Source organism: Mus pahari, chromosome 20 (assembly GCF_900095145.1).
Source record: "Mus pahari chromosome 20, PAHARI_EIJ_v1.1, whole genome shotgun sequence".
Taxonomy (NCBI): Eukaryota; Metazoa; Chordata; class Mammalia; order Rodentia; family Muridae; genus Mus; species Mus pahari.
In genome coordinates this window covers 52,067,548-52,080,165 of record NC_034609.1, presented here as the reverse complement: position 1 = coordinate 52,080,165, position 12,618 = coordinate 52,067,548, and the positions used below count along the sequence as shown (strand labels likewise).

General features: G+C 35.5%; 1 protein-coding gene across 1 annotated transcript in view; it reads left to right on the top strand.

Moving 5' to 3' along the window:
* Ccdc7 (coiled-coil domain containing 7) overlaps positions 1–11,222 on the top strand; it is a 27,752-nt gene extending 16,530 nt beyond the window's left edge. The window contains exons 7-9 of the mRNA XM_021220242.1: positions 338–392; positions 8,014–8,196; positions 11,181–11,222. Coding sequence (XP_021075901.1) covers positions 338–392; positions 8,014–8,196; positions 11,181–11,222 — 280 coding nt within the window. The remainder of the gene's footprint in view (positions 1–337; positions 393–8,013; positions 8,197–11,180) is intronic.
* The last annotated feature ends 1,396 nt before the right edge of the window (positions 11,223–12,618 follow it).

The window sequence follows — 12,618 nt, the reverse complement described above, 5'->3', positions numbered from 1 at the left end:
TTTCTTCTCTCTCTCTCTCTCTCTCTCTCTCTCTCTCTCTCTCTCTCTCTCTCTCTCTCTCTTTCTAAAAGATTGTCTTCTGACCTTTACCCATAAACTATGTTATGAGCTCTCCCTCTATTCTTCATCTCTCTCTGTCCCTGTCTCTGTTTCTGTCTCTGTCATCTCTCTGTCTCTCGCTCTCCCTCGTGAGTGTGTGTGTGTGTGTGTGTGTGTGTTAAAGGTAGTAAAAGTATGAATTTCTTTTAAGATTTTAAATGGTCTGAAGTTTTTGGGAAAGCAAATCACTGATGTATTTTCAAATATCATGATTTTTAAAATATATTTTTAATTGCAGGAATCTATCTCCAAACAGAGACTTCAAATCATTTGAAGAACTGCTTCAAATCCAAGTAAGATATATCCTCTCTGAGTCTATTTCTGTAATAATTCATTGAATATTATCTTTTGCATGCCACTTCTGATTTGAATCTTAAGTGCTCCATTTTGATGGGTCATCTGTCCTTTTGGAACTCAGCTGTCCTCTGAAGTGGCTGAGTCCCATCAGAAGCCTAAATATATATCTGGCTCTTTGCCATGCATCTCGTTTCTAGTTTCCAGGTCCTACTGAGATTCCTGACTGGTGATTAGAGGTTTGTTTTTTCCTTCATTGTTACTTGGCTTTGTTTTAGTAGAGTCCTCTCATATTTCATATTTTTAAAAACAATTGCTGTTTTTTAAAAAAAGTTTTAAGTGTTTTACACTTTAAAGATGTTTATTTTTATTTGACTTTGGTTTTTCTGATGAGATACAGCCTTCAAATTGTTATTTTCCTGTGTGGTGTTTGGGTCCTTTCTTATTTTCTCTTTTTCATTGCTTTCCAACAGTTTGGTTTAGTTGCATGAACACTTAGTGTGTTACTTCTTAACACACCAAGTTGGCATGTGCTCAGCATCTTGAGTATGTAACTTTTGCCAAACATGTTTTTGCCTCTTTCTGTTTCTGTATGGATACACATTTGGGTGGTCGATGTCACTCTACATATTCCTTATATGTTTGTAAAAGGTTTATTTCTGTATTTACATATTTCACATTGCTACATCTAAGTGGTTTCGCCTTTTTGTTGTCCTTTCTAACTTGCTATTCTGTTTATACATTCAGTTTTAAAACCATGATATAATTGTTGATACTACAGTTGTTGCCATTTGGCTATTTATTACAGTTTGTGTTTGGTGAGATCTCTGTAAATTCATTCATAGACATATTGGGCACTGTCTGTTGGCTGCTTTAAAAGTGTTCTATGATAATTTTGAAATCAGGATTTTCTTGGGGAATCTTTCTTGGTTTCTTTTGCCTTAATAGTAAGTCCATTTTTAGTTTATTATAATGGTTTTGTAATGTGGTGTTGATACTACAGGATCTACTATGTCCCTTTGATGGTTAGCATTTTTTCTTTATTATATCATGAACATGATTTGGTGTGAGTGAAAATTATATACTTATCCAGACATTTAATTCTTCTAGATTTTGTCAAGTTGTTTTGAGTCTTTACTTTGTATATGTTATTTACAGGTTAGGGGGAGGCCTGGACAGATTTTATACAAAATTATTGGGCCCTTAATTTCTGTTTACTTCTTTGTGTGATATTAACTGAGCCTTTCCATGGTTAGGATTGTCCCAAACACAGTACCCTTGTTTATAAGTTATAAAGACTGAGGCTTTTTGGAAGCATTGGGGTACCTCATATGGCTCAAGTAAGCCTTACTCCAAAATTGAAATCAGGAACCCTATCTAGACCTTCTTTTCCTACATGGACCACTTACCCTTGTTAACACATGAGTGTTGTGCTTCTGTTCTGTGCAGTGTACAGGGTTAGAGGTGGCACAGGTTGTCCTCAAGGAGCTTGTTGTGACAAACAAAAACCATACGTGGGGCTTTAGATAAGGATCTCAAACCATCATCCACTGTAGGTTCCTGCATATGTAACTTATTTCTGCTAAGCCTGAACATAGTAGATCCTGAAGTATCAACCCCACATTATAATATCCATGAAACCATTATAATAAACTAAAAATGGACTTACTAGTTAGATTCTTCTAACAACACTTCAAACATTTCCACTTAAATACTTCAGACCTAAAGAAAATGCAACAAAATGTTTCATTTATAGTAGTTCTAATTTACAAGATTCATGGTGATCTTGAGTGTGGGAAATCAACAGAAAGCTATAGCTTCAAGTTGTATCTACCACTGCATAGGGGAACTTTGCAGTTAGATGTATTCAGATCATCATACTGGCAATCTGTGTATTTGAGACATGTAATAAACACAAAACTAAATTTGAAAAGTACCGGAATAAATAGTGTTCTCTTTCTCTTTACCTCCTAGAAAGAAGCAGAACTCCTGAAAACAGAGAAGAAAACCCTTCAAGGACAACTGAAATGGGCTTTAGAGGTGAGGGCGTACCTCTAAACAGCAGCAAGCTAAGAGGATGCCCACCTGGGGATTTCTAAACAAATTCTTTGATCTTATCTAATGAATGGGTATCTATATCTATATCATCTATAACTATATCTATCTTTCTATCTATCTATCTATCTATCTATCTATATGTGTGTGTGTGTTTGTGGGTGTGTATGTATGTGTATGTATACACACATATATACATATATGTATACAAATGTACACACATATATATGTGTGTGTGTATACACACATATGACACCACACACAAATACATACATTGCTGCACATAGACATTCATACCTGCAAATATTTTAATAGACCATAATGTTCTTTCATATCTAGAACAACAATTCAGAAAGAAAATAAGTTTTTCTTCATGAAGAAAGCAATCTCTTTTAACCTAGTGATACACAATCTATTTGGATGTAAAATGCTACTCAGAGTCAGGAAAGATGGCTCAGTGATGAAGAGTGCTGTCTCTGACTATATTGCCTGCCTTTGGATCCCTTTCTCTGAATTGGGGTGTCTTCTCTAGTTTCTATAGAAGAAGATGGGAAGGAGGGAAAGGGCAGGTAGAGGTGGTGAGAGGAAGGGGCTGGGAGAGAGGGGAGAGGGAAAGTTGTGAGCAGGATGTCAAGTAAGAAGGTTGTCAGAAGCTATCTAGGAAAGGCTGAGACTTGCAAGTGAACTTTCTGGAGGTGGCCCAGAGTTTTGCATAACCTGCAAAATGGATGGCTTCTAAGATGTAGGGTCCTTAGAGACTTCATCCCAGGATTGCTTCTTGCTGCTGATATGCCTTTTTCTGTCACTATTACATAGTCTATTGATTCTGGGGCATCAGACCACCCTATTGGGTAAATTTCCTGCAGAGCAACATGAAGATGTACTCTCATATAGTAGTGCTTATAGAGATGATTATGTATGATTTCACAATTTCTGATAATGATTTTATAGAACTCTTACATTGATACAAGTAACTATTAAATTGATATAACTACTCTCAAGTCCCTTATAGAATGAAGCTGCATATAGAGCTCTGTAAACCTTAATGTGTTATTGCTGTAAATCTCTCCATCCCAAATATCACAGTAATGAAAAAATAACACAATTAATATGAATACATGCTGTGTGCCTAGATTGGGCAGATCTACTGCTACACTACCATCTTCCACATCTATGAGACCCCTTGGAATTTGTGGTTTCTCTAGGCCATGTGCTTCTGCTCTGCTTTTCTTCTTCTTCCTCCTCCTCTGCATCCTTTCTCTCTCCCATTTTCTCCTTCTTCTCTCTCCCAACCTTCTGTACCACCTTCCCTTTTATCTGACCAACCATCAGCTCTCCTTTATTTTACAAATTAAGGTGGGAAGCAGGTTTACAGGAAATCACCTGAGTGCTGACTTATTCTTTGTTTGCAGCCACTCACAGGAGAACAGAATTAACATCAAATATAATTAGCTCCAGGGCTATCCACTACAATGTGTCACAGGCTAATTTCACTAGGATTAGAAAGTAGACTTGAAACAAATTTGTGATTGAAGAAAAACATTCATTTTAGGTCAGGTCCAAGGATGAAGCCACAGGTGTGCACTATGATAAAGCAAGGCCCTGTGAAACTGTTACTTTAAATTTACAATGAGTTTATAGAACAAAATACTACTTTGTACTTACTATCAACATCCTTCTGTAACTCCCCATTTATGTAACATTTTGTCTATGAGGTAATTTTATAATAGAACTTTTCCACATCCACCAAATGTGTGTATGTGAGTGTGTGTGTGTGTGTGTGTGTGTGTGTCTGTCTCTCTATATGCATGTATATAATATGTGTCTCGGTATATGTGTATGTATGTACATATGCATTAACACTTGTGGAGTTGCTGAGGCAGGTGATTGGGCACATCCAAAGTTTATGTGTATATGTGTGTGTGTGTGTGTTTATGTGAGTGCTTGAATTCTCCCTTTCTTCCTTTTCTCTCTGGCTCATTAACAGTTAATGAACTCCAAGCCTTTCACCTGTCCAGCCAGGACTCTTGAGCCACAGAGAAACTAGTAAGTCTTTTTTACTTAATCCCCTGCTACTATCAATAGGAGTTTATTACCAGAAGCTAGAGCCTTTTGACCTTAGAGTGGCAAAGGCTTAAGGAAGAAAAATTGTATTAAAAGTTACTTTAGCCCCTGCTACCGCCAATACCACCCTTTGCTACCTGCCTCAGTACCTGGTGTTGTGACTGGTCTGAGGCAATAAATAATGTAATAAAAAAGGAATATGCCAGCACACATGCACACAGAGTGCATACTGTTATTGCAAAACGCTGTAACTTGGTTCCTACCATGCCAGATGGCTCAAAACAGCCTTTATCCCCAGCTCCAGGGGATCTGACACCCTCTACTGGACTCCACAGGCAACTGCACACAGATGTGCACATACCCACACTCAGATGCCCATACACATGGGTAAGAAGGAAGGAAAGAAAAGAAGGAAGGAGGAAAGAACTGGTTCTGGTCCCTCCAATTAAATTTAATATAATGAGTATGCTGTCTGTTTCTGCTCTTTCTCAAGTTCTGGCCAAACAAACATTAAAATGAGATACAAATATTTCATAAGTGAACATTGACAAGTATAAGAACTTAGAGTCTATATAACATTTTTTTAAAAAAATAAGACAATTCATTAATTATATAATTTTAAAGAGAAACTATGAAGAGTCTAGATTTTAGAATAAAACAGTAAACAGAAAAACTATTGTTTTTTTGTCCAAGATGTTTGTTCAATTACATTATTCAGAAAATATAGTGCAAAAAATTAGAATAATGTAGGATAACACTTAACAAAAGTACAGGTAGTTTTTTTTGAAGGGTCATAGATGAAAAGTGACAAAACACAAGTTTTCCAATTTCAAAGTTCTGTATTATCAGTATTCTAATCTACCATGTTTCTCAAATTGATACACAAGTATAAAGAAATCAGCTCATAAATACAAATGCAATTATTTTTGAGCATGAGAAAACTACTGTAAGATATAAGGGACAAGAACCTCGGTTATGTGAAAGAAGAACAATTAAGGCAGTTATCCTCATCCAACAGGAATGAATACTGTAAGATTTCAGTGATGAAAGCACGTCCACTTCTGGTGCTGAATGTAAAGGAGGGATGCATTACATTAACATGATAACATACTATTTAATGATGTTTAGTACTAAAAGTTTTTATAGAAGAATAAAATAGTCACACAAGGTAAGCATTTATGGAAAAGATAGGCTAATACAATACTGGTTGTTTTAAAGTACCAGAGTTACAAATGAACATAAATGATAATTGAGTGATATATTATTGACTAGCCAGTGTGACCAGTGTGGGTTGCATGCATCCCAGCACAGCTGTGAATGTGATGACAATATCGTGTCAGTGTCTTTCCTAGTTTGCTTTCTGTTGCTGGTATAAAACACTGACCAAAGCAACCTGGGAAGGAAAGGGTTTATTTGGCTTACATGTCCTGATCATTGAAGGAAAATCAGGGCAGGAACTCAAGCAGGGATAATGACAGGAGCCATGGAGGGAATTGCTTGCTGTCTTGCTTGTGACTTTTGCTCAGCTAGTTTCCTTGGACTCCCTACCTATGGGTAGCACCACCCACAATGGGCTGAAGCCTACTCAACCATTAATCCAGAAAATGCCCCCACAGGAATGCCTATAGGCCATTTCTTCAGCTGAGGCTCTATCTCTCCAGGTGACTCTAGTTTGTGTCAAAATGACAAAAACTAAATATCACACTGTCAAAAGATCAGACATCTTGGTTAAGCAAACCTCTCTAAGGATTATTACCCATAAGATGAGTTTGACTTTACTAAGTTTACAACCTTGTATTCTTTTCTTTCCTTTCCTTCTTTTTCCTTTCCTTTCCTTTTTCCCTTCCTTTCCTTTCCTTTCCTTTCCTTTCCTTTCCTTTCCTTTCCTTTCCTTTCCTTTCCTTTCCTTTCCTTTCCTTTCCTTTCCTTTCCTTTCCTTNCTTTCCTTTCCTTTCCTTTCCTTTCCTTTCCTTTCCTTTCCTTTCCTTTCCTTTCCTTTCCTTTCCTTTCCTTTCCTTTCCTTTCCTTTCCTTTTCTTTACTTTAAGTGTATGGATGTTTTGTTTGTGTGTATGTATGTCTGTGTGTCATGTGTGTGAAATGCCCTCAGAGGCTAAAAAATGACACCAGATCCTCTGGAACTGGAGTCACAGTCAGTTGCGAGCTACCACGTGGGTGCTGTGAATGAAAATCCTGAGGCTTTGGGAAGGGCATTTAGTGTTCCTAACTTGTTAGCGATATCTCCAGAATCCCCTAAATTTACAATTTTCAAGTTGTAAATCATGGTTTAAGTTGTCTTCAACCTTGATATCTGGTTTGTAAGTTATAAGGGCCTAGGTTTTCTATCAGTTGCTCTGCATGGCCCAAGAAGATCATGCTCTGGAACTGAAAGCCATGAAACTGAGAATCTTGCCCAGGTATATATACAGTATAGATAGTATTAAATATTTTCTATAAAGATATTTCATAAACTTCCCTGAAATACACAAGGAACCCAAATAAGTAAATTGTGATTAAAAAACAAACATGCTTAATAAAACACGGACATATATATGTATATATATGTATATGTGTGTGTGTGTATATATATATCAACCTCATTGATTATTAAATTTCATGTTAGCAATAGATGCTTCTTGTTCCCAACTTTGTTAAAACGTAAGGAAAATATATATCTAATGCTTTTGGGTATAAGCCAAATATACACTCTTTTCCATATTTCTATTATATCAGCATGAATTACTTTTTTGAGAGGAAATATTCATTGAAATTCTCGGGGAAATGTAACCATTTCATTTATCAAGTTTACTTCTAAAAGTTTTTTCCTAAAGAAAAAAATTGCACAAAACTCTTCAATTAAGGTGTAATAAACTTTAATAGTAAAAGGTTTGAAATAACCAAAATGTAGACTGAAAAATATTTAAAAATTTGAGAACACCATTTTACTAAATATATTCTGATACCTATTTTTGTGGTTACATACTTTTGCTATAAAATGTAACATTTTGAATAAAAAGACTATATTATAGGTGTATAGCATAATATAGTATATGTGCCATCAAAATGTATATCCATAAATATACCAGAGAATACATTGAGTGATTTTTCTGTGTGATGAGGGAGTTTTTTTTTAGTGTGAATTTTCTTTTTCAAAATTTTCTTTGTAGAACAAATTCTGATAATTGGTTTATTAAGCACCCCCACCCCTTAGATGTCCTTTTAGGATGCCAATGCTCATTATGGCCTTGAAGATGTCAACTTGAGAAAATGTCTGTGCTTTATTTTAATAAGAAAAATGGAAAATATTTTGAAACTTTTTCCAACATGCAAATATCTTTAATTAATTCTAATTATAAAGCTGTGGAATTATAGCAGATGATTTAACCTAACTTCATCAGGTCAGTTAGAAAGAATGTAGGTATCAGTGTGTGCAGATTCCTGAAGTATGTGCATTTTAGAGGGAAATGTGCCTTAACCTGACGAACTGATTTCTCACAATCAGGAAGCTGAAAGAAACAAGACTCAACTCGAATTTGTCCTACGTCGAAAGATGGAGATGTTTAAAGAAGAAAGTAAAACAAAATTGGACAGGGGTCAGAGTCAATCAAAGCTTAAGGTTGAAGATTCAAAGGATTCCTTACCAAAGAAGAGTGACACACAGTTGAGTGGACAAAGGAAGGATCAGGTGAGGGCGAAACTGACCAAAGTAGTCAGTATATGATTTACAGTAAATTTTTCATATCTTTCTTACTTTATTTGTATAAATTACTTTTTATTTATTTAGAGTTTTGATTTTTGCCCTTTAGATGTACGGATTCATTGTCTTCATAAATATCAACTATAAGTTAGCAATTTTGTGTGGTGATTTAAGTTTTTTTTTTTTTTTTTTTTTGAGAACAGGAAGAAAATAAGGCTTTAAAAACTGAAGGTATTTTGCTTAAAATTGATAAAGTTCAATATAAAAGCAAAATTTTAGAGAACAATCCTAAAGAAAATTTTATTTTGTTCCTGTAGCACTGTGGATTCAGAAGCTTTACCCTCCCTAACCCAAAACTGCTTTCCTAAACCTTGTCCAGCTTTGTTGGGCCTGATCCTTTCCCAGGATCTGAGCATCTTCTTTGATTAGTCCCCTGGTCTTTATGCATACTCATGATGATATTCACATTGTATACTAAAGTGTATCTTCCACTGTAGTCACACAGGTTGTCTGTAAGTCAGTGGAAAGTACTATGTATTCTATCATGTTCAGGTTCTTCCTAGTTTGTTCTTTGTATACATCCACCCTTCTCCATTTTCTAAAATTTTTCTAGTTACAGAAAGTGATGAAGAATTGAATGTACCATTTCATTTAGTTATTGTTAGTTGTATAATAAATTCCCAAGGAACTTCATGACCCAGACAGCATACACAATTATCTTACGTTTGTGGACTAGGATCCAGGAGTGCACACACCCGAAAATTGTAACAGTATTAGAAAAATGTCTTAGAAGGCTGTCCATAAAACTCTTCCTTCAGAAGAGTTTTACAAGTTCCTTTACAAGAGCTGAAAAAACAACAATGTAAAGGAAAAGTCAGAGAGATAAGAGGACATGCTTGGTCTCGGAAGTGACATGTCTTCAATCTTACCATATTCTCTGCCTTGGAAAAGCTTAATTTTCTAATGAATTCTTGGTTATGGCAAGACCATACACAAGAAGGCAAACTCACTGGCATGAATACCAAGCTGAGAGCATGCTCATCAGTTGAGAGGCTGTATGCTGAAAGCAGAGTGAGTGAGATTGTGAAAACTCCTAAGCTGAGTACTAAATTTAGCAGTTTAGCTTACAATACTCAACAGAAAGAGCCAGGAAAGATGAAGGTAAGGGAGTAATGTGTAACACTATAATTTTGTAGAAAACAAATGATGAATTGCTAAAACAGGTGAATTATTCTCCTCTTTTAAGCCCATAGCTTAAAAGTAGTTTGTGTATATGGTAAATAAAGTTACTCCTGCTTCTGTTAAAGTCACTCTCTTGTTATTCCAGAACTCTTGACTGGCTGTGACACACTTATTGACCACGTTAAATTTTGTGTATGATCTAGGACATCAGTTCTTGAATCTTGATTTCACATAAATATCTTGTTATCATCTGTATCAGGAGATAAAAATATAAAACCAAACAGCAATAAAGGAAAAATATGCCATCTCTGCTACTGAATACTAGCTTTTGTTACATAAGAACTCTAATGTGTGATCTCATCAATATTCTGGAATAAAGAGTGGCTGATTTGTAATGTTGCTTAAATTAAGTTAGGGGTCAAGATTGCCAGGAACTCGACATAATTATATGGCAAACATTAATTAATGGAATGTGGTAATACTTTAAAGAATGAGTAAGTATAAAATGACATAATGTTCATGAACTGCTTATGTAAGGTTTTAGTACTGTGTAACATCGTACTGCATGGTTATGCTGGTACTTTTTAGCTTGGCCATAGTCCTCTGGATGGCTGTATGGAAAACTATTGTAACATATTAATGCACTGCTACTCTTGCAACAAATGCAAAATGTGAGCTGGCTCTACCACACCAGTTAACCACTGAGAGTAGACCAGGGTCAGTGTCTGTTGGAGAGAGTTATTTGCTGTCATTCATGTATACAGGCATACAGAATCTTTTCCATTGTACAAGTGGCTTCTGGCACCACATTCAGCCTCAGCACTCAGGACTGACCTGAGGAACTTTGCATTTGCCACATTTAACTTGAAGGAAGATTCAAGATGCAGACTAACAAAGTATCTAAGAGAGGAAACCATTTTGGTGAACTGCCAAAAGTCTTGCTGTACATGGGTAAAGAATGTTCATATGAAAGAAGCAAAGTTAGGTGATGTTCAGGCCTGGAGTGACACTAAGTGTCAACATCTATGTTACAGAAAAATACCTGTTACTGATCAAAGGAATTCGTCTATTAATAAAATAATACTTGTTGGGCACATGTTTCAGTTTGACCAGATGCCTCAATAAATTTTCCAGTGTTAATTTTCAATATACATTAAAAATATAAGTTTTGAAATGACTCTTATGTAAGTGCATTAGTATAATAAACCAAAGCAAATATATTTAAAATAATAGTTATAAATACATTTAAAATAATTTTTATCTACAATTATATTAAAATTATATTACAAATCCTATAGACTTTATTTAAGAAATACAGTTTTGGGGCCAGCTCTTCCTTAATCTCGTCCTATACTGAAATATAATTTCTCAGGCTTTGTAACATACTTCTTATATGACTCTCATTTTAAGAAAACTATTTTGGTGACTGACATGGTGATGCATGCCTTTAATGCTATCACTTGAGAGCCCAAGACAGATAGATCTCTATGAATTAAAAACCACTTTGGTCTACATAGTATGCTCAAGGCTAGCCAAGGCTTCATAGTGAGAACCCATCTCAACAACAATAAGGTGGGGCAGGGCAGGGCAGGGCAGGGCAGGGCAGGGCAGGGCAGGGCAGGGCAGGAAAATTATCTTGAACGTTTTTTTATGTGCCCCATTTTAAACATTGCCTATATATTTGTTATGTGTATCCAGAGCTACAGAGTGGGATCCGGTCTCAAATAAATTTATTTTAAAAAAGCAAAACTTACTCACCTGCTTGTTATGTTAATTTTATTTTATTACAGATATCACCTGATCAAAGTAAAAGGTCGGTTGGTGAAAGGTAAAACAGTTTTGTTTGTTCTGTGTTTTCATAGATTTATTAGTTATATATCTAAGTGTAAAAATATCAAACCAAGACTGTTTATATCATCAGGTGCTCTTGTGCTATTACTTTGGACAACTAATGTTAAATACAAAATGTTTGAAAGTTTAGATGTCAAAAATTGGAAATTAGGGGAATTAAAAACTCAAATTTTAAAATAGCTTCAAGTTAAGAATTAGATTTAAAGTATGATTAGATTTCTAAGGTGATAACTGGCTCTTATTTTTAATTTAGTTATCAAAATATAGGACTTAGGTCTATAAACAAGTCAAGAAGATTCTGTCTTTTGTTGTCCAAGCCATATCTTAGTGCATATGGAAACTAGTTGAGTTGCTTGATTCACCCAAATAAATACTACTGTTTTCCTTCATGAGTCTCTTTGATGATCATACTGTGATTACTCCCAAACCTACTCAGTGAGTGGACAGTGCTCCTGAGGCAGAATGTTTAAGGGGCAGTAGATTCTTTCAGAGGAGTTAGGGTACAATATTACTGAGTCAAAATAAGCTGTCAGTGTTTTTTTCCTTAATTATACAAAGCCTCACAAATAAAATTTTTACTTTGATTACCTTGGAGAAAATAAAAGAGAATGCCTAGCCATGTATGCTTCTATGTCTTATTATCACTTTAGATTTTCTAGATCACAGACCCAGGCCAATTAGCAAGTATTTGGCTCTCTTTTTAATATGGTGTATGTGGTTGTGTGTGTGTGTGTGTGTGTGTGTGTGTGTGTGTGTGATTTTTCTATTGCAGAAAACATTAGACATTACTTATGACTTTTCCTTGCTATCTTACTGTGGGAAGGGTTTCTAATTTATCCTTTTACATTTAAAAATGTATGGGCAGTATTATAACATTGTAAGGTCATAAGAAAAAGAATTAAACTCCTCATGGAATCCTATCTAGCTTAAAAACTGTAAGGAAAGATACATAAAGCAAGGTACTGTAATACTCATGCTTAAATTGTAGTGAGTGTACCATAGTTCTGTGGGTTTTTTTCCTAAGGAAACATGATAGACTGTAGGCCTTTGAAATGGCACACTCTCTGCGTTTGTCACCTATAAAAGTCTTGGTAATATTTAATATTGTTTTAATATTGAGTTTTGTAGAGTTGCTGCTAATGAACCCATTGACTACCTTGGTAAACCACATCTTGGAAAACAGAGACATGGACTTTAAAAACTATATCTTATAGCAGCCCTCTAGTCTCAATGAAGGCATTAGCAAAGCAGTCTCAGGCTGAGCATAACTCTCCATGCCTTTAATCCCAGCTCTCAGAAGGGAGAGGCCAGAGGAACTCTCTGTACTCAAGGTCAGGCTGATCACTATAGGGAGTTCCAAGCCATCCAGGGCTACAG